This window comes from Neovison vison, chromosome 2 (genome assembly GCF_020171115.1).
Source record: "Neovison vison isolate M4711 chromosome 2, ASM_NN_V1, whole genome shotgun sequence".
NCBI lineage: Eukaryota > Metazoa > Chordata > Mammalia > Carnivora > Mustelidae > Neogale > Neogale vison.
The window spans coordinates 212,853,024-212,874,201 of NC_058092.1; the positions used below are offsets into that span (position 1 = coordinate 212,853,024).

At 37.1% G+C, this 21,178-nt stretch overlaps 1 protein-coding gene across 2 annotated transcripts in view; it reads left to right on the forward strand.

Annotated features, from left to right (window-relative positions):
* The window catches only part of SLF2 (SMC5-SMC6 complex localization factor 2), a 49,577-nt gene that overhangs the window by 1,817 nt on the left and 26,582 nt on the right, over positions 1-21,178 (forward strand). The window contains exons 2-9 of one of the 2 annotated variants that reach the window (XM_044240320.1): positions 985-1,028; positions 1,523-2,256; positions 4,195-4,252; positions 9,255-10,249; positions 11,228-11,298; positions 14,999-15,121; positions 15,506-15,673; positions 16,842-16,944. In XM_044240320.1, coding sequence (XP_044096255.1) covers positions 985-1,028; positions 1,523-2,256; positions 4,195-4,252; positions 9,255-10,249; positions 11,228-11,298; positions 14,999-15,121; positions 15,506-15,673; positions 16,842-16,944 — 2,296 coding nt within the window. The remainder of the gene's footprint in view (positions 1-984; positions 1,029-1,522; positions 2,257-4,194; positions 4,253-9,254; positions 10,250-11,227; positions 11,299-14,998; positions 15,122-15,505; positions 15,674-16,841; positions 16,945-21,178) is intronic. The other variant, XM_044240321.1, reaches the window with a different exon arrangement.

Genomic DNA, 21,178 nt, shown 5'->3' on the forward strand with positions numbered 1-21,178 from the left:
TAGTGAATAAATGTTTAGGGAAACTGGTAGTGTATTGCTTCTCTTTCAGTAAAATGAATACATTTTAGCAGAATTTTGCCAGGAAGTTAATTTTTCGCTCTATATATGATGACATTCCTCTTTATGCAGCTGACAAATAACTCTAAATACATCAATCCAAATACAAATTCTGGTAATAATGGTTCACTTTGTGTTACCGTGCAGAAAGGTGCAGAAATCCTTAAAAATTAAAACAGTTTGGTTTTGGTAATTGTTCACATTCTTCCTTTTCTCTTGTGCTTTCCTCAATGTGTTATTTTTGTTATTTTGTTAATATCCTAAGAATTTTTAGGTAAAAGACAAGATTTTGGAACATTAGTTGTGATGACTCATTCTAATTTCTGCTCTTACGTAGATTAACCTCTTACATTTTAGTATATAAAGAAGGTAGTATTAGCTTGGCGCTTGATCCTTTCTGCCTTTTGGCCAGCATGCCCTTCAACTCAGCTCCCTCCCCATCTGGGCCCAATTACTGATACTTCCATGCTACCATCTACTCTTGTTATGAGTCTTTTCAGGTTTTACTCGTTTTTATAATTTCCATTATTCATTCAGCAAACATCTATTGAGCATTATTTTGTACCAGTCACCGGAGATACCAAGCAATAGCATCAGATCCCCTCATGGAGCAGTAAACTTTTCTTAGGAAGCACACTGTCAATTCCCTGGATCCATACTCCAACAATCTTACATTTTAGTACTATAGATTATATAAACCTCAGTTGTGCATTTATAAGGTTGCTCCTAAAGGAAATGGTAAATTATATTGAAAATGGAAGTTTTTTATAATCAGCAAAGCATTATTGCTATTGTCAGAACTTGATTAAACCAGGTAATGAGATCCAATCTATATTCTATAAATCTAGTATTCTCCCCTTAATCTGAATTATTGAGGTTTTAATGTTTGCTTATGTGATACTATATTAGTTATGCTTTTATTTTCAGGAAGCAGTCAATTATAGATTTCTTCAAACCAGCTTCAAAACAAGGTATGTATACTATTGATGCATTTTTTTACAGGATCTTTCGAAGAGGGAGATGGATTCAATTTTTAAATTTCTCTAAGCTCTTACTTGATTAAGCAGAATGTTCAAATTGAAAAAAAAAGTGAAGATGCAGCGTTTTTAACAAACTTAAGTTCTAAACATCATGAAGAAACTTTTTGCTATTATTCTTTCTTACACTTAAAATATTCCAGTCAATAATGTTCATATTGTATAGTATTTTAACTTTCTAATACAGTAAAATTTTATAAATAGAGCCATGTGGGTTTACAAGATGTAGTAAAAGGGAGCATTATGAAGTAAGGTTATTAAATAAACCATGTCTTAATCCCCCCATAAAATGTGTGTCATCATCTAAATATTGATTTGAAAATTTTTGTGATGACTTAGTATTTTTATTAATTTATATAATTGTACAAAATGTAATAGTTTGTGTTATTTTTAATAACATGCAATTTGTGTTTAAATTGACTATTTAGACAGACATATGTTGGATTCTGCACAAAAATCAGATATCAAATATGGAGGAAGTGGATTGTCCATCACTGGGACAGAGCAGTTTGAAAGGAAACTATCTTCACCAAAAAAATCTAAACCCAAAAGGATGCCATCAGAAAAGAGCACTATTTTAGAGGCTTTCATGAAAGGTGTTAAAGAGCACCATAAAGATCGTGGTATGCATGAGTCACGTCGGCCCTGTGTGTCAATAGCCACCAAATATCCAAAGGCAGTTACAAAAGTCTATGTTCCTCCATACTCCTTGTCAAAGGAGATGAAGGCATTGAAGAAAAAACATCGTTCTCCAGAGAGGAGGAAGTCACTGTTCATTCACGAAAATAGCAGGGAGAAGAATGATAGAGATCGAGACAAGACCAATACAGATTCCAAAAAGCAGGCCACAGTGACAGAAACTGACATCTTCAAGAACAGCCCTAGGAGTCTTAGCAGCAGGAGCAGTCTATCCAGGCACCACCCAGGAGAAAGTCCACTGGGGGCTAAATTCCAGTTGTCACTAGCTTCTTATTGCAGAGAAAGAGAACTAAAGAAGTTGAGAAGGGAGCAAATGGAGCAGAGAATCAACTCAGAAAATTCTTTCTCAGAAGCAAGCAACCTTTCCTTAAAATCTTCTAGTATAGAAAGAAAATGTAAATCAAGGCAGGAACAAAGTAAACAGAATGACGTCACACCTGGAAAGAGCAATCTTTCAAATCTGGTATGTGTAATAATTACTGAGTCAGCTTGGCTACTACTTTAATTTAGCATGCTAAATCTAAAAATATTTAATAACTATTAACATCATATTGGTATCTTTTGTTAAGGAAATACTGATACACAGTTTGTTAAAACCTAATTTCATTATGTTTCCTCCGACTATCCATAGAACTTAGTAGTGTTTCTTACTCTTAATTTTTTCAGACCATGAACAAAGACCTTTCTTAAGAAAGTAAGCGTTCTTTTTTTAGGCAAGTACCATCATTTTTAAATTAGGCTGTGCTGAAGGGAGATACTTAAGGAATGGAAAATCTGAAACAGGAGGAAATCTTTTAGAACAGTGGTTCTCAAAATGTGGTCCCAGACTAACCACATCAGCATCACCTGGGAACTTAGAAATGCAAAATCTCGGGCCCCACCCGAGACTGAGTGAACCAGAAATTGGAGGTAAGACCAGCAATCTGCAATTAAAGCTTCCAGATGATTCTGATGTACTTTAAAGTTTTGAGAATCACTGGTTTAGATTATATGTAAGTCCTAAATAATTTTGAGAATGAGTCTTAGACAACTTAGATGATATTACTTAGAAAGCTATGCAAATACATGTTAACTTCATTATATTCTCCCTTGAGAATAGACCAAACCTAGATAAACAAAAGCTGATCCTCTCCCCTAGAAAGATAAGTACTCCGTTTCAGAGAACTTCTCTACATACAGAGCCAATAAAGGAAGTTCAGATATCAAGAAAGGGCTGTGTTGATACAGTGCTACAAGATTTTAAAACCAGATAGACCAAAACAGTAAACCAAACTGACATTTTAGGAGGGAATGGAGAGTGTTGCCGTGCATATTGCTAGAAAATGTATTTGTAAACTCTGTGGTTGATTTGCAAGGAGTTTGGTGTCTTTACCAATGAGATTTGCTAATAATCATTATTAACATTTGGTCCATTTATTTTTATTTTTATTTTTTTTTTTTTTAAGATTTTATTTATTTGACAGAGATCACAAGTAGGCAGAGAGGCGGGCAGAGAGTGGGGGGGGAAGTAGGCTCCCTGCTGAGCAGAGAGCCTGATGTGGTGCCCCATCCCAGGATGCTGGGCTCATGACCTGAGCTGAAGGCAGAGGCTTTAACCCACTGAGCCACCCAGGCACCCCACATTTGGTCCATTCTTAGAAGACTGCAGTGTTTGGTTGTACATCAGTATTTGAACTGAAGTATTGAAGAGTCCATTATGTCCATTATTTTTAGAGATTTTATTTATTTGAGAGAGAGAATACAAGCAGGGTGAGGGGGCTAGACAGACTCCCATCTCATGGGGGAGCCTGATGCAGGGCTCCATCCCAGGACCTTGAGATCTTGATCTGAGCCGAAGTCAGAGGCTTAACTAACTCAGCCACCAAGACGCTCCTGAGTTATTTCCCTTAATTGGCAAGTATTAGGCTTACTATTTCTTTATCAGAATGATACAGTGTTTTAATACTAATCCTGAGTTAATATAAAGCTCTAAATTTGCATTATGAAAACTGGCTTTAATTTTTATGACATTTTTACATTTTTATCATACAAATGCCCTTCATTTTTGTAAAACTTAAGAGTTTAAAGTGTCTTTTTAAAAAAATGTTTTATTTATTAGAGAGCACAAGCAGAGAGAGGGGCAGAGGAAGAGGGAGAAGCAGACTCACCACTGAGCAGGGAGCCCCATGTGGGACTCGATCCCAGGACCCTGGAATCACCACCTGAGCTGAAGGCAGCTGCTTAACCAACTGAGCCACCCAGGCGCCCCTAAAATGTCTCATTATAAAAGTTTGAATTTACCTCCAAATAAAAGTACTTGATTTATTTATTTTGGTCTAGAAATCCGTGTTTAAATGTTAGAAAAGTTCACATCCGTTACTGGTCCCAATTCCTAATTAATTTTTTCTCATTTTGCTAATAGGAAAATGGACATTTCTCAAGGAAAAGATCCTCTTCTGATTCATGGGAACCTGCTTCAGGTAGAATCAAAATTAATTTATTAATTTTTATATAAAACTGTATCTCAGTGGCATTTTTATAAAGCAGATTTGTTTAAATACACAATTTCCTTCCTAGAGGGAAATTGCAAATGTCTGAGATTAGTTAAGAGTTTGGTTAAATTATATTTAAAAAGACTAGTCCCTGAATTAGTATGCATAACCTGTGGTTTTTCTTGACCTTTTTGCCTCTTTCAAGAGTTCCTAGCAGCATGTTTCTCATTTTGGTATTCCATGTTCTGCTTCTGAATCTTGGCTACAGTAAGAAGCATAATCTTATATTATTGGAACTGTGGACTGAGATCTTGGTATTATAGATGCCTTGTATAAAGTTGAAACTGTTACCATCGTTCACAACAACATCCAAATATTTCTAATATTTCAAGTACAAAGATAAACTTTTTAATATGAAATTTCAAGGACACCTACATATATTAATTTGTACTTTTACTATCTATTAGTTGAGGAACTACATAGTAATAAATAGCTACTGTTAATTCAGTAATAGTTCTTAAAGTATCTTTATCTCTTCTTAACTAGAAAATAGAACAGTGTAAAAGTCAAACATTGCAGAAATTTGTAATACAGAAAATGAAAGGCTTCCAGAAATAACAACTGTTAATAGTCTGGTGTAATAGATTTTTTTCTGCCATGATTGCAGACTTTGAAAAATGGATTTTACAAATTCCCATGCTGAGTAAGATAACAGTGAATATAACAATAATAGCTAACATTTACTGAACAGTTACTGTGTGCCATGCCCTGCTCTGTGTGCTTTTAATTCATTTGATCTTCACATCCTCATAAAAGCATTACTTTTAAAGAAGAAAAAAGAGAGGTACAGAGAGAGACAGATGTGACTCCTTGTTCTTCAGGTTTCATGTAAAACTGTATTTTTTATATATTTTAGAGGTGTATTGCATTTTGAGCAGGTGATCTCAAGTGTTAATATCAATTTTTAGCCAGGACAGAAACCATAGTTTACCATCGTAAAGAGAGCTTCTAGATAGAGGAATGAATTTGAAGTTTTATATGGTTTTTTAATTTTTTATTTAATTTTTACAGTGTTGATTTTAGTGATTAAATTTTCATTGAATTTTGACATTATGAAGTACAAGAACAATAATTTCTCAGCCATGAGATTGTTCTGTACTCACTGTATTACACATTTATAGTAAAAAGTGATCAATTTGCAGTGAGGTGAATGGAAGAACAAAATATTTTTAGTGTAAAATATTTTGCTCTTCCCAGTATAAAGGGCTGCTAGTGGTGGTGTTGCCACCAGGCTCTTCAGCTCGCTTTTTCTTTCTCTAGTAATGACTAAGATAAAAATTCTATTCAGTTCATAGATTTGCAGATTTCGTCAGTGGTGACTGTAATGTAGTTTCATTTATACAGTTCCACATACTGCAGTTTTTGAACAGTACTTGAAAAAGATGCTTTCTGGGCACCTGGATGGCTCAGTCAGTTAAGCATCTGCCTTCGGCTCAAGTCATGCTCCTGGAGTGCCAGGATCAAGTCCACACCGGGCTCCGTGCTTAGTGGGGAGTCGGCTTCTCCCCCGACCCTCCCCTTCCTCGTGCTTTCTCTCTCTCAAATAAATAAAACCTTAAAAAAAAAAAAAAGATGCTTTCTTCATGTTTTCATAAGTAGATTTAAGAGCCCTCTTATTTATATTTTATTTATAACCTTCATTTATGTTTTTTTTCTAGTATTTTGCATGTTTCATAATCATTTTAAGTTATGGCATTGTACTTTTTAATAAATACACATTTATGCTGCATTTCACTGTCAACAGAATATAAAGAACATAAGGGACTTTTTCACTAGATAACCTGAAGAATGCTTATCTTTATCTGATAGCGAATAGATCTTAATAATCCAAATATACTGTCTTGTTCATATTTCTGCTATTATACTTCTCAGTTGTGATGTACATAATAACACACAAGTTAGAAGATTTTAGGAATGTTGATAAAATCATTTAGCTCTTTAGTCTTCTAGAATCCTGTCCTTGGGCTGCATTCTGAGGTCTAAATTAATCCATCCCTTGTTTATTCTATAATTTATTAGTAACCAATCCCCTATTCATGTACAGTTGGATTTTTACTTTTTTTTATGTTTACAGATTCAATCTGTCTTGTCTGTTTTATTTTTTCTTCTTAAGATTTTATTTATTTATTTGATAGAGATCACAAGTAGGCAGAGAGGCAGGCAGAGAGAAGGGGGGAAGCAGGCTCCCTGCTGAGCAGAGAGCCCAATGTGGGGCTCCATCCCAGGACCCTGAAATCATGTCCTGAGCCGAAGGCAGAGGCTTAACCCACTGAGCCACCCAGTCCCCCCTATTTGTTTTGTATATTAACAGATATTTGAAATGTTCTTAAACAGTGTGCAGTTTGTACAAGCAGTGCAAAAAGTATCATGCAGTAAACCCACTGCTTTAGAGAGCTTGCAAAAGGGAAGCTTACTTACAGTACCAGTTCAACCTCCTCTAATTCCAGACGTCAGAAGCTTTTAGTAAGGTGATTTTTCCTAAACTTTGCTCATAAACAGTTTTTCTCTCCTTCTGTTCCAGAATTGAAGACCTGAACAAATCAGAAATTCCTAAACAAATCAGAAATTTCTCATTTCTAGCTATATATAAATTAACTTCTCTAGGAAATGGAACGGAACTCAAGCTGGCAGCTCTGTAGCTATCTTTTTTGAAATCCCAAACTTAAAATAATCAGTGTAAATCCACCCCAAGTCTTTTTCTTAGTTAGTTGCTTTCTCATCATAATGGACCCTTGTCCTTTTTTTACAAGACATTTAACCCCAGCAGAGTGAGTGGATATAGAATGATTTCTTCAGGTAAAAGAAGCTACCTGTAGAAAAATGGAGATAGGGCGCCTGGGTGTTTCAGAGTTGGTTAAGCCTCTGCCTTTGGCTCAGGTCATGATCTCAGGGTTCTGGGATCAAGTCCTGCATTGGGCTCTCTGCTCAGCAGTGAGCCTGCTTCCCCTCTCTCTCTGCCTGTCTCTCTGCCTACTTATGATCTCTCACTGTCAAGTAAGTAAATAAAATCTTTAAAAAGAAAAATGGAGATAGAGACATTTGTTTATTGATTTTTTCATGTTTATAAATGGAATTTTTCAGATTATATACTGATCAAGCTATAAAAAGTTTCTTACCTCTTGAGTTATTTTGTTGTCTTAATCAAATTGTTGAGGATTTGAGGACATATGCCTTTATGCAGAGAGAAACTTGATTTGGGGAATACTGATTATATAATAGTAATCTTTAATGATTAATGGGTTTTAATTAATGATAACGTCCCATTTTTAAACACATTAAGAAACATTTTAAACCTGGTTAACTCAAATACACGTGATTTTTTAAAGTTCTCTTGGATGGACCCCCTAAGCCTAGGTAGCTTAAAACAGTGGAAATATATTTTCTCATGGTTCTAGAAGCTAGAAAACCAAAATTAAGTTTATCAGCAGAGCAATTCAAGGAGGGAGTCCTTCCTTGCCTCTTCTAGCTTTTGGTGTTTGCCTACAATTCTTGGCATTCTTTGACTTTTAGATACATTACTCCTGTCACATGTCACATGGCATCTTTTCCCTGCATGTGTGGTTGGGGTTTTCTTTGTTTTGGTTTTTGGTTTTTTTTTTAAGATTTTTTTAATTTATATTTGAGAGAGAACATACAAGTGGGTGGGGGGCAGTTGGAGAGAGAGAAGCAGATTTCCCACTGAGCAGGGACCCCAACTTGGTGCTCAATTCCAGGACCCTGAGATGTTGACCTGGGCTGAAGGCAGACGTTTAACCAACTAAGCCACTCAGGCGCCCCTTCCCTGTGTGTTTCCACTTCATCTTCCCTCTTCAGTTCTATCTCCATGTCCAGATTTACCCTTTTGAAGGAAGCTAAAGAGGAAGGTACTTAGGTTCAACTAAAATGCCAGCCTGCTCTACTCAGAGAAGTCTGTTTTGTGAGAACCAATGGAAAGGAGCTTGGGTTGCTGTAGTACATTCCCTGTAAATTCATGACATGATAGTGTGAAAAAGATAAAAGACTTCAAGACTGCAAATTTCGCCTTCTTCTAAGGACACCAGTCATAACTGGATTAGGACCCACCTTAATGACTTTTATTTTAACTACCCCTGTAAAGACCCTATTTCTTATTAAAGTCACATTGTGAGATCCTGGGAGTTAAGACTTCAACATATCACCTTTTTATTTATTTATTTTGTAAGATTTTATTTATTTGACAGAGAGACACAGTGAGAGAGGGAACACAAGAGTGGGAGAGGGAGAAGCAGGCTTCCGGCCGAGCCGGAAGCCTGATGTGGGACTTGATCCTAGGACCCTGGGATCATGACCTGAGCTGAAGGCAGATGCTTAACAACTGAGCCACCCAGGCGCCCCTCAATATATTGTCTTGGGAGCCACAATTCCACCACAACTCATAACATAGCTAATGACTAGAAGGATACACAGGAAGGAATAAACAATTAAACACTGGGGAGAAAGACTTGGGTAGATTTTTATTTTAATTGAGAAAATATGTCTGCATTCAGCTAGTTATCATATATATATTTTAAGATGCTATAAATTTAGATGTAGAAGTATTACATTTCTGGAATCAGATAGTCCTTGATCTAAGAAAGAATATATGAACTTTGAGGGAATTACCTTCCATGATAATAGATATGCAGCTTTTGTGTTTCAGGGAGCAATACCTTGAATTTTGTTTGGGTAGTAAACTTCTAATAGCTTTAGAATGAAAATGGGCATTGTCATTAGCTTTAAATTTGGACACCAGTATTTTATTTGTTAATAAATAAATAATAGTACTAACTCTTTTTCCTTATGCCACATATATTGAATGATCTCAGCCTAAACTTTTACAATTTAAGCATTTTGTCAGAGTATTCTAGACACTCACTAAACTTTACGATAGGAAAATTTACTATTCACTAATCTGGCAAAAATTAAATTTTAGCAGGGTCTAAGCAGAATAAGTTCCCTGACAAAAGAAAAAGGAACTCTGTGGACTCAGATCTGAAAAGCACAAGAGAATCTATAATGCCAAAAGTAAAGGAGTCCTTCCTTGAGAAGCGTCCTGACGGACCACATCAGAAAGAGAAGTTTATAAAACATATTGCACTGAAGACGCCTGGGGATGTATTGCGCTTGGAAGATATATCCAAGGAACCCAGTGAAGAAATTGATAGCTCCTCTGGAGGCTTGGCACCTTCAAATTCCGGCCACCATTCTTCCAAGAATAGTGACCAAATCCGTGTGGCAAGTACCAAAGAGACTAAGATGCAGAAACCCCACATATCTTTACCTCAGGAAAAGTCTGCAGTTAAAAAAGCTAGCAGCCTTCAGAAAAATAAAACTGCTAGCTCTCTGGCATCAAAGGAGACAAAACTTCTACCTTTACTTTCCCATGTTCCAAGTGCTGGTTCCTCCCGGGTACCATTAAATGCTAAAAATTGCACTGTTCCAGTTCCTAAAAAAGAAAAAGAGCGTTCCTCATCTAAAGAATGTTCTGGGCATTCTGCAGAGTCCTCCAGACACAAGGAACACAAAACAAAGACTGATAAAGCTGATTCTAATGTATCTTCAGGGAAAATTTCTGGGGGATCTTTGCGTTCAGAATATGGCACTCCTACAAAGTCTCCCCCTCCTGCTTTGGAAGTTGTGCCAGTGCCATGTACCCCAAGCCCTACAGCACCTTCAGATAAAGCCCCTTCAGATAAAGAGAGTTCAGGAAATTCCAATGCAGGTAGCAATGCACTGAAAAGAAAACTAAGGGGTGATTTTGATAGTGATGAAGAAAGTTTAGGTTACAACCTAGACAGTGATGAGGAAGAGGAAACATTAAAATCACTGGAAGAAATAATGGCTTTGAACTTCAATCAGACTCCTGCAACTACAGGAAAGCCTCCTGCTCTTTCCAAGGGGCTTAGATCTCAGTCATCAGACTATACAGTAAGTAGTTCTGTGACATTTATCTTTACCTGAAGAGGGAAAATTGGATTGATGAGTGAAAGAGGGATAAATTGCTAGAACTATTTAAAAACTTAGTATCTGTTATGATTTGTAATTGGACTGCAACTGGTATAGTTCTTGTTTGGTTAACGGGTTTCCCATATCTTTAGTTTTATTACTGTAAATCAGTGGTCTCCAAACTTTTTTGATCACAAACACTTCTATTAGTAAAAAAATTTTAAGCATGTACTCCAATATATATGTATACTTATAGATTATATACATGTACCACTATACTACTGTGTACTTTCTAAAGCCTATGCAAAAACAGAATTTAAAAGGAAGAAGAAAAAAGTATTTTCCTATAGAAGTTATATAGAAGTTACTATAGACTAAGTTCTACTGGAGTTTCTATAGAAGTTCCATATAAATAGAAGTTCTATTATTTTCTTCCTGCACCCCAATGGATCACCTTGCACACCCCCTGCTTTGGAGACCACTGCTGTAAATGAAGGTAGAGTGTAGAAATGTTGTTAATTGTGGTGTGCAATTTTATTTATAAAGTGCTTCATTCTATCTTGGGAATAAGCTGGATTAAATTCTACTATGTCTGTAAAATTTGGTGGGGAAGGTGTTAATGTTCCATGGTAACACCTAAAAATTAGTTTGATTACATTAAAATAGAATTTAAAAATAAAGACATGGTAGCCATGGAGCCCTTGGGTGTTTACAGTCCATTCCGAAGGCTGGCAGGGTTTTATAATGAGTGCCTTTCCTAATAAATGGTAAAATCAAATTGCCTGCAGTACAAAATACTAGATTTAGAGCATGATGGTGAAAATTCTCTAAGAAAGGTATCCTCCTGGCCTAGGTTTTTGAAATAGAAAATACTCTTTAGTACTCTGAATAACTTAAAACATCCCAATTCTTGTACTAAGATATGTTGTAAAGTATCCCTAAATTTTCTTCTTGTTTTAGGAACATGTTCATAGTGGTACATATACAAATACTTTAGAACGTCTTGTGAAGGAGATGGAAGACACTCAAAGGTCAGCATCATGACTACCTTGCTAAATTAAACATACTGCTTATTTGTGTGGTGGGTTGGGTTTTTAATTTTCCTTTAAGGATTGTGAGAAATTAGCGTGCATTTTATGCCAATACTACTATAATAGTTTTACTATCAACTTTGTTAGAAATAAAGTACTCTTGTTCACAAGGCCGGTTCAGAAGATCAGGTTTTTACGGTTTACTGTATTACTGTAATAATAGAAATTCCTTTCTGCTTACCACAAGCCGAATCTAACTGGTAGCTGAAATTCTTGATCAAAAGTATGGGCAGAATTTTTTGTGTGTATTTTTTTATTGTGATAAAATAAATAGAATTTAATGTACCATTCTAATCCTTCTTAACTGTGCGATTCACTGGAATTACATCCATTCACGTTGTGTAGCCGTCACCACCATCCATCTTCAGAACTTTATTCAGCTTCCCTCACTGAAATTCCGTACTCATTAAATAATAACTGCTCCTCTTCTCCCAGCCCTTGGCAGCAGGGCTGCCTCTATGAAATTAACGTTCTAGGTACCTCATATAAATGAAATCATATAGTATTCATTCATTTATATTGGTTTATTTCACTTAGCATAGTGTCTTCAAGGTTTGTCCATTTTGTAGCATGTGTCAGAATTTCCTTTTTTTTTTTTAAGATTTTGTTTATTTATTTGACAGATAGAGATCACAAGTAGGCAGAGAGAGGCAGGCAGAGAGGAGGAAGCAGGCTTCCCACTGAGCAGAGAGCCCCATGCAGGGCTTAATCCCAGGACCCTGAGATCATGACCTGAGTTGAAGGCAGAGGCTTAACCCACTGAGCCACCCAGGTGCCCCAAGAATTTCCTTCCTTCTTGAGGCTGAATAATACTCTAGTGTATGTATATACCACATTTTATTTAACCATTTATCCTTTGATGGACACTTGGGTTACTTCTGTTTTTTGGCTGTTGGAAGTATTGCTGCTGTGAACATGGGTGTACAAGTATCTCTTTAAGTCCCCAGTCAGTTCTTAGGGGTTGGGTATATACTCAGAAGTAGAATTGCTGGATCATACAGTGATTCTGTACATAATTTTGAGGAACTGCTGTACTGTTTTTTATAGTGGCTGCACCATTTTACATTCCCACGAGCAGTGCATAAGGATTCCAGTTTTTCCACATCCTCACCAACACTTGATATTTTCTGGTTTTTTGATGATAGCCATCCTAACAAGTATGAAGGGGTACCTCATTGTGGTTTTCATTTTCACCCTCCTAATAACTAATGATGTTGAGCATCTTTTCATGTCTTTATTGGCCATTTTTATAGCTTCTTTGGAGAAATGTCTGTTCAGTTCCTTTTCCCATTTTTTTAAAAGATTTTATTGGTTTATTTGAGAGAGAGAGAGAGACAGCACGAGAGAGGGAGGGGGCACAGAAGAAGGAGAAGCAGACTCCCTGCTGAGCAGGAAGCCTGATGTGGGGCTAAATCCCAGGACCCTAGGATCATGACCCACAGCCAAAGACAGACATAATCAACTAAGCCATACAGGTGCCCCTTGCCCATTTTTTAATTGAGTTGTTTGGGGGTTTTTTGTTTGCATAGAATTTTTTTTAAACATTCTTATGTATTCCAACACATAGTTTTTTCTATATCAAGTTATTCTTTTTTTTTTTTTTTAAGATTTTGTTTATTTGACAGAGAAAGAGATCACAAGTAGGCAGAGAGGCAGGCAGAGAGAGAGAGAAGGAAGCAGGCTCCCTGCTGAGCAGAGAGCCCTACGCAGGGCTCAATCCCAGAACTTTGAGACCATGACCTGAGCCGAAGGCAGAGACCACCCCAGGGACCCCTATATCAAGTTACTTTTAAGGAAGAAGTTTAGAATTTTGTTTCTCTTTCAGTCTCTGGCTCTCTCTGTCACACACACACACATACATCATAATGGACCTCATAAAATTTGTGTCATTCATTATAAACTGCTTTTGCTGAGGGGGGAAGTATCTTCCTTATTTAAGGAATATCCTCAAAACTAGCCCACAGAACTTCACTTAAAGCTCAACTGACTTGGGGCTCTGGGGTGGCTCAATTGGCTAAGTGTCTGGCTTTGGCTTAGGTCATGATCTCAGGGTCCTGGGATTCGATCGGCCCCCACGTTGGGTTCCTTTGAGCAGGGAGTCTCCTGGTCCTTTTCCCTCTGCCAGTCCCCCTGCTTGTGTTCTCCCTACCTCAAATAAGTAATAAAATCTTTTAAAAAGTGGGGGCACCTGGGTGGCTCAGTGGGTTAAAGCCTCTGCCTTCGTTTGGCTCAGGTCATGATCCCAGGGTCCTGGGATCGAGCCCCACATCGGGCTCTCTGCTCGGTGGGGGGCCTGCTTCCTCCTCTCTCTCCCTCTGCCTGCCTCTCTGCCTACTTGTGATTTCTGTCTGTCAAATAAATAAATAAATAAAATCTTTAAAAAAAAAAAAACCCTCAACTGACTTGAAGTTGGTATATATGTGTCTCAAACTTAATAGATGAGTTAGCTAACCATAGGAAATACAATTAGTCAGAAGTGCTCACCTTTCTAAAGTTAGAGAAATTGTCTCTATTGTAAAATTCTTTAAACATTTCATGAATTTATGTGATTTGTAATGTCAGATCTGAAGTTGTTTATTTGAAATGAACATTGCACAGACCAGAGGTAGAGATGCTAGTTTGATCTGATTATTGACTCTTTTCTGTATTGGTAGAGCAGTACATTTACTTGTCACTTACTGTTGTATTATACTCATCTACTGTGGGGCTGGAGCTAGGAATAAGGTTAGAATAACTTAATCTTGGCAAGCAGTGTAAGCAAGGACTCCAGAGCTAGATTCTCCAGCTTTGAATCCCAGCTCCTTGCATTGGGAGCTTGAGCAAGTTAGCATTCCTAATGTCTGTTTCCTCATGTGTAAAATGGGTAATAATAAACTACCACATGGGGTTCTCGTGAGGGTTGAAAGATTTAATACATAAAGTTCTCAGTATAGTGCTTGTCCCTTAGTAAGGGCTCAGTGTTAGGTACTGTGATGATAATGATGATGACAATGATAATGACTACTGCTGCTAGAAAGCCTAATTAACATTATCAGTTTGTTGGTCTACTTGAAGTCAAATGAGCATTAAAGATTCAAGGGGATAATCAAATTATTTGCCATTTTTCCTTCCCCTTTCTCTAAATGATTTGGATTTCATTCTTGAAGTCCTAGCTATAAAGAAATATTCAAGTCTTCTGTGTGAAGGAACACTATTCTAATACCATACTGGTAGCTGGGTAAAAAACCTGTTATACATCATGGTGTTTGGAAAGATATAATTTGGGACGCCTGGGTGGCTCAGTGGGTTAAAGCCTCTGCCTTCAAAGACTCAGGTCATGGTCTCAGGGTCCTGGGATCAAGCCCCGCATCGGGTTCTCTGCTCAGTGGGGAGCCTGCTTCCTCCTCTGTCTCTGCCTGCCTCTGTCTACTTGTGATCTCTGTCTGTCAAATAAATAAATAAAAATTAAAAAAAAAAAGAAAAAAAGAAAGATATAATTTGACCTTTAGTGCAACAAAATTTGTCATATAACAAGGTACTTATTAATAATAAGAGGTTGGGTTCGGGGGGGATTGTTTTGGTTTTTTTGGTGCTGCTTTTAGACAAACTAAAGATTGTTTTTAGAGTAAACCATTTTTTGCAATATTCTTTCAATTCTCAGGCTAGATGAACTGCAGAAGCAACTACAGGAAGACATAAGGCAGGGCCGAGGCATTAAATCCCCCATCAGAATTGGAGATCAAGACAGTACAGATGATGAGGATGGCCTCTTAGAAGAGCACAGGTACAGCATTTTTCATAATGTATATCCTATTAAGTTCATATATCTTAATTTTGTTCTTGTGAAATAAATGAACCACTGATGGTTATGTACTTAATGAGTAATCTGTGATGGTTTTCTAATCCATCTATGATGGATTTCAAGGACAAATGTTAAGGCCAAGATACATCTTTTTTCTCCTGGTTATTATTTCTTTTCACATAGACCCATTTAGTGGCTTTGGATTAACTACTGGCAAACAGTGGGAGGAACAAAACCCATGTTCTCATGCTAGTCTTATCTGAGGTTAACATTGGTCCTAAGAAAAGTTTTCTTTGCACCCAGGCTTTAAACACAGAATCACATGCAATGTAACTATTTGGTATTCAATAACTTTTTTTATTCCAGGGAATTTCTAAAGAAATTTTCCGTTACAATTGATGCTATTCCTGATCATCACCCAGGTGAAGAAATATTTAATTTCCTCAATTCCGGAAAAATTTTCAATCAATATACCTTGGATTTAAGAGACTCTGGTTTTATAGGACAGAGCGCTGTAGAAAAGCTTATTCTTAAGTAAGTAGAAAAACAGAAAAACATTTTACTTTTTCCTATATAAAAATTATCCTAAAAGTTTCTAACTGCCATACTCTTCTAAAAGGTTAACTTCTGTTATGCCCTATCCAGTTTTCAAATCCTTCTTATTACTATTGCTTTTTGTGTTTATTATTTAATTAGAGGCAGCAGTGTAAGATAGTTGCTTGGCATATATGCTTTTATTAGTTAGGATTAAGATCAGCATATAGTAACAGCAACTGTCAAAATAAGAGAGGCTTAAAACAAGAAGTATAGGTGCGCCTGGGTGGCTCAGTGGGTTAAAGCCTCTGCCTTCAGCTCAGGTCATGATCTCCGGGTCCTGGGATCGAGCCCTGCATCGGGCTCTCTGCTCAGCGGGGAGCCTGCGTCCTCCTCTCTCTCTTTCTGTCTGCCTCTCTGCCTACTTGTGATCTCTGTCTGTCAAATAAATAAATAAAATCTTTAAAAACAAACAAACAGAAAAACAAGAAGTATATTTCTTTCTTATGTGAAAGAAGTTCGAAGGTAGGAAGTCCAGGGCTGGTGTTTCACCATATAATCTTTCTTCTCCACCATCCAGCCCTTTACATTCAAATTCCCAGAAATCCCACATATTTCTACTTATGGCTAGTTGGGTAGCTCTTAGTCAACATGACCACACGTGTTAAAGGAAGGCTGGGAAATGGTTTTTATTTAAGGCAGAGCTAAAAGTCAGCCACTCGGTTGCCAACAGGAAAGCCAAGAATAGATCTTGGGATGGGCATCTAGCAGTCTGTACCACTGTGCCCAAGTTGGTCTAATTTCTCTCAGTGCACGATATCTCAGATCCAGAGAGATCACATTAATTCTGGTGCTGAGCTTTATAGAATTACAAACCCAAGTTGGCAAAAGCAGACAGTGCCTTGAGACTTAATAGGCGCCTTCTCAACACTGCCAGCTAATGTAAATTTATCCACCAGATAAATCTGGACACAGGCCAACATAGTGGATCAGCTTTAGGCCATCACTTGAATTTCCTTTTTGAGTAACCCATCCATATTGGAGTAGAGTCTGCCTCCAGGGTTTGAGGATGGTGTGCTTGCTCATTTCCCTGATTATGTCAGATGTGGTGGAAGACGTTTCTTACCCTGCAAGTACAGTCATTGATTTCACTTTATTATTTTTTCAGATCAGGAAAAACAGATCAGATTTTTTTGACAACACAAGGCTTTCTTACCTCTGCTTATCACTACGTCCAGTGTCCTGTACCTGTGTTAAAGTGGCTATTTCGGGTAAGAGAAATGTTTGGAGAGTATAGTTGTCTCCTACTGCATTTCCTAGTCAAAGACAAACTTAAAATACCATATTTGCACATTACTAAAGAAAAAAAACAGCATATCAAACCCATAATTTCAGTGGGTTAAAATGAGGCAAAAAGACGGGGCGCCTGGGTGGCTCAGTGGGTTAGGCCTCTGCCTTCGGCTCAGGTCGTAATCTCGGGGTCCTGGGATCAAGCCCCGCATCGGGCTCTCTGCTTGGGACCCTGCTTCCCGCCACTCTCTCTGCCTGCCTCTCTGCCTACTTGTGTTCTCTGTCTGTCAAATAAATAAATAAAATCTTTAAAAAAAAAAAATGAGGCAAAAAGAGTCCCCGTGAAGAGATTATAAAGGGAATGCTAATGCAGATCTTGTGCAGGGTAGTAATGTTAATTGTGCCTAAGATATTTCATCCCACTGGTAGATCACTATATGGTTAGTTTCAGAAGAGTTCTCATTCTTACATTACCTCTTTTTTGGAAGGAGAAGAGGAGGGAAAGGAGGCTTTGTGGGGTTTTAAAAAAATTTTTTCTCCCAATTTTATGGAGACTCTTGCATATTTATTTTTAGGATTTGACTTGTATACTAATATTTTCCCATTTTTGTATGTGTGTTATGTGTGTATATCTGCAACCCAATACTTCTCCCCAGTAATGTTTAATTTTTAAAACCACTTAATTATCTAAATTTTTATATTATCTGCATGGTAACTTTATAAGTGTCAGTGGTAACAAAAAATATGACTATTAAAAATATGGATATTGTATGAAGTGAAAAGTGGGAAAAACATAAGAACTTTCTATTCTGGGCCTTAAGATAGCATTTCAAACAATCTCATATTTGGTAAGAATTAGATATTCCAGTACAGCCTTTTATTCATTTTTTTTTCATATTGCTGGCATTTTTTGAGTGCCAGCTCTGCCAGGTACTGGAGAGAACAGTAATGAAAAAATCCACATTTCTGATCTCATGAAAGCCGCGTTCCAGTACTATAGAGGAGAGAGTAAGTGGGTATATGTGTGAATGCATGTTTAGAGATATGTCAGATGGTGGTGCTAGGAAGAACTATTAGGCTAGGGTAGGCACAGAGAAGGATCAAAAAAGCTTGCTTTTTTGATTTTTCGATATATATATTGAAAAATCAAGTTTTTATATATATATATATACACACACACACACACATATATGCATATATACATATATATATGAGATAATTAATGATGAGGGCCTTACTGGTCAGGCGAGGTCTGAGTAAAGATCTGAGAAGAAAGTAATGGAGTTAGCCTTGCCGCTATGTGGTAAAAGAGCACTCTGGGCGGAGAAAATAGCAGGCGGTGCAGACTGGGCGGCAGGAGTGTTTACTTCCATTGGTTAGGAGCTCACTACTTTGACCCCAGTAAAATTTTTTTTAAACAGTCCTAATTAAATCAAAACTTGCCTCCCTGTGGTTTTTATATAGTAGTACTAATTATCTTTTCTAGAGCTTCCCGGAATATGCTGCATCTAACAGTCCTTCATTTATTTTAAAACAGCTTCATGACCCTCATCTCCCCCCAGTACTAAGCTTTCTCCAGTCAGTAAATACCTAGTTCCTTTACTGATTATCTTTCTGAATGACCTTTAGCTCCTAAAGCATTTCCCCCAGAAATGGACGTAAGCTTGAGATAAGGTCTTTCAAACAGCAGTTTCCAGTGAGACTCTTTCCCTTCTACTCACTGACATATTTCTGTTAACTGCAATTCCAAACTTCATCTGCTGTCATGCCAGAGCTTTGTTACTCTCTAACTCTGCAATATCTCTTTTCTTAAACTTACAAGTAAGACTTTGCATCTATCTATTAATTTTTATCTTGTTGATGTGGATCCTCATTATAGTCTTTAAAACCCTGATTGTAACCTATAAGCATACTTTTAAGTGGTTTTTAATACTTTATGTATTTATTATTTGAAAAATTTAGCTAATAATCATACATTAGTTACTTTTTCTGTGTAAAACACTTTGTCGCATCTTTCCTTTTTAATTCCAAGTCCATTTTTCATAATGGACAGATATACCAACTTGTAACTATTTTTCTTTTTTAGAGAGTATGTCAGAATTTATTTTAGTGCTGTGGTTCTAATGTTTTTTTTTTTAACCCTTCTTACCCAGAGAATACAAAACACTAATTCAGAAGGATATGTACATCCCAGTGTATATTGTAGCATTATTTACAGTAACCAAATTGTGGAAGCAGCCCAGGTGTTCATCCATAGATGAGTGGATAAAAGAGATGTACATGCACACATGTGCACACGTACAAAGGAATATTATTCAACCATAAAAAAGAATGAACTATATGGTCCTTACATTTTTGTTAATTTAATTGTTAAAATGTAATTAAAATACTTGCATTTTCCTGAGTTTGTGAGTGTAAAACTAGAAGCACACTTTACTACTTTTTAAAAACTTTTTCAAAAGCAATTCATGTTTGATTGTGAAAACTTAAAAGTAAAATGGCTTAATGCCATCCCAGTTTCCAGGGGTTATTAAATTTTAGTGTTGAGATTGTTCTCTGCATGTACATAGATTACTGTATGACAATATAAATAGAATATGGGTTTTTTTACTTATTTCAGATAAATTATTTTCCTGTCAGTATAAGTATGTCATGGTTTCATAGTATTCTATTGCCGTGTTATACTGTTTTATTTAACCCAGTCTCAATTGATAGACATGAGATTGTTGTATACACCTCTTTACACATTTATTTAATTATCTCCAAGTACTGGGTTGCCCACCTTAGAATTCATTACTGCCTAAAAATAATTGTTACCAAATTTGTCCTGTTTCCAGCATGTCCTTGAATGGTGATGCCCCCTAGTGGCAAAACATAACACAAACGTTAGACCTGAGTTTTTGACACAGGCTGATTTTGAAAATGGCACAAACACACAGATGATGCGAGTACAAACATACAATGATACAAATATGCCTGATTGAAACCAGAGTTTGTGTTATTCTCCCTTACACTTTATTTTTTTTATTCAAATAACTCCATTTTATTAAGATCTCTACACACACACTTCCTACTGAAACTGAAAGAGCACAACAAAAAAATTTTATTACAATGTCAGAAAACCAGAAAATCTAGCATATATACCCACCCTAATTTTGCTTACCAAACCACCCAGAGTTTTCTTGTATTCCTTCTGCACAAGTTACTTGGCTTCCAATTTTTGATATTAGATCTTATCTTAATGACTTCAGGTCTCTCAAACACACAGGCAACATTCAAAACCTATTAGTGCTTCCTTAGGTCAAATCAAAAGGTGCAAGTATCCTGAAGTCATCCAAATGCAAACTACCACAAATTACTGGCATCACGGTAAAAAAAAAAAAAAAAAAAAAAGATATTAAAAAAAAACCCTTGTAATATCACAGATTATCAAAGTATTAGTTTGCCCTAACATAGAGCAGCCTTCCAAGCTGCTGCAAAATGATCCTAAAATCACTAGCAGAAAGAAATAGTTCAAGAATAAAAGTCTGTTTACATTGGCTCCACGTCATAATTATTCTCCATGCTGGTTTCCTCAGCAAGATCTTTGTGATACAGGCAATAATGACAGCGACATCTGAATCTTTCCACTCTTCTTTCACCCTCCTCCGTTTTCCTTCTGCTGTAGATCTTTTTGAAGCTGAGACCCTGGGCTTAGGTAGCGCTGGTACTGAATCATTCGAATCATCCTTGCCATCCTTTCCTTCCGAGCTGTTAACAAGGTCCTCACTCCAGTCCTCTTTCCACTGCTGCTGAGGATACACTCCACCAGACCCTGTGGTTTCCTCTCTCTGCCTGGCTGCTGAGACGGATACTCTGGCAGAGGGGAAGGGAGGACGATACTAGAGTCTAGGGTCAATTTACCAAGGTTCTTGGTTAATACTTCGGAGATCGTTTGAGAGGCACCTGAGCTTTCCTGGGAATCCTCTTCATTGAGTGTCTGAGATGATCCCGGAGCCCAGGTTGGATAAAGCTGCTCTGGTGAATCCATTGGAAGCCTAGTGACAGACCGAGGCTCCTCCTAGATCTTTGGGGTCCAGTGGGAGGTGATGCTCAGGACACAACTTGCTACAAAGTAGCCTGGAAAGAACTTAACAGCCCAGAAAGAGGGAGAAAAACCCAAACTTCATCAAATGGCTGAGCTGCAAGAGAAAAATCAATCCTCCCTTACACTTT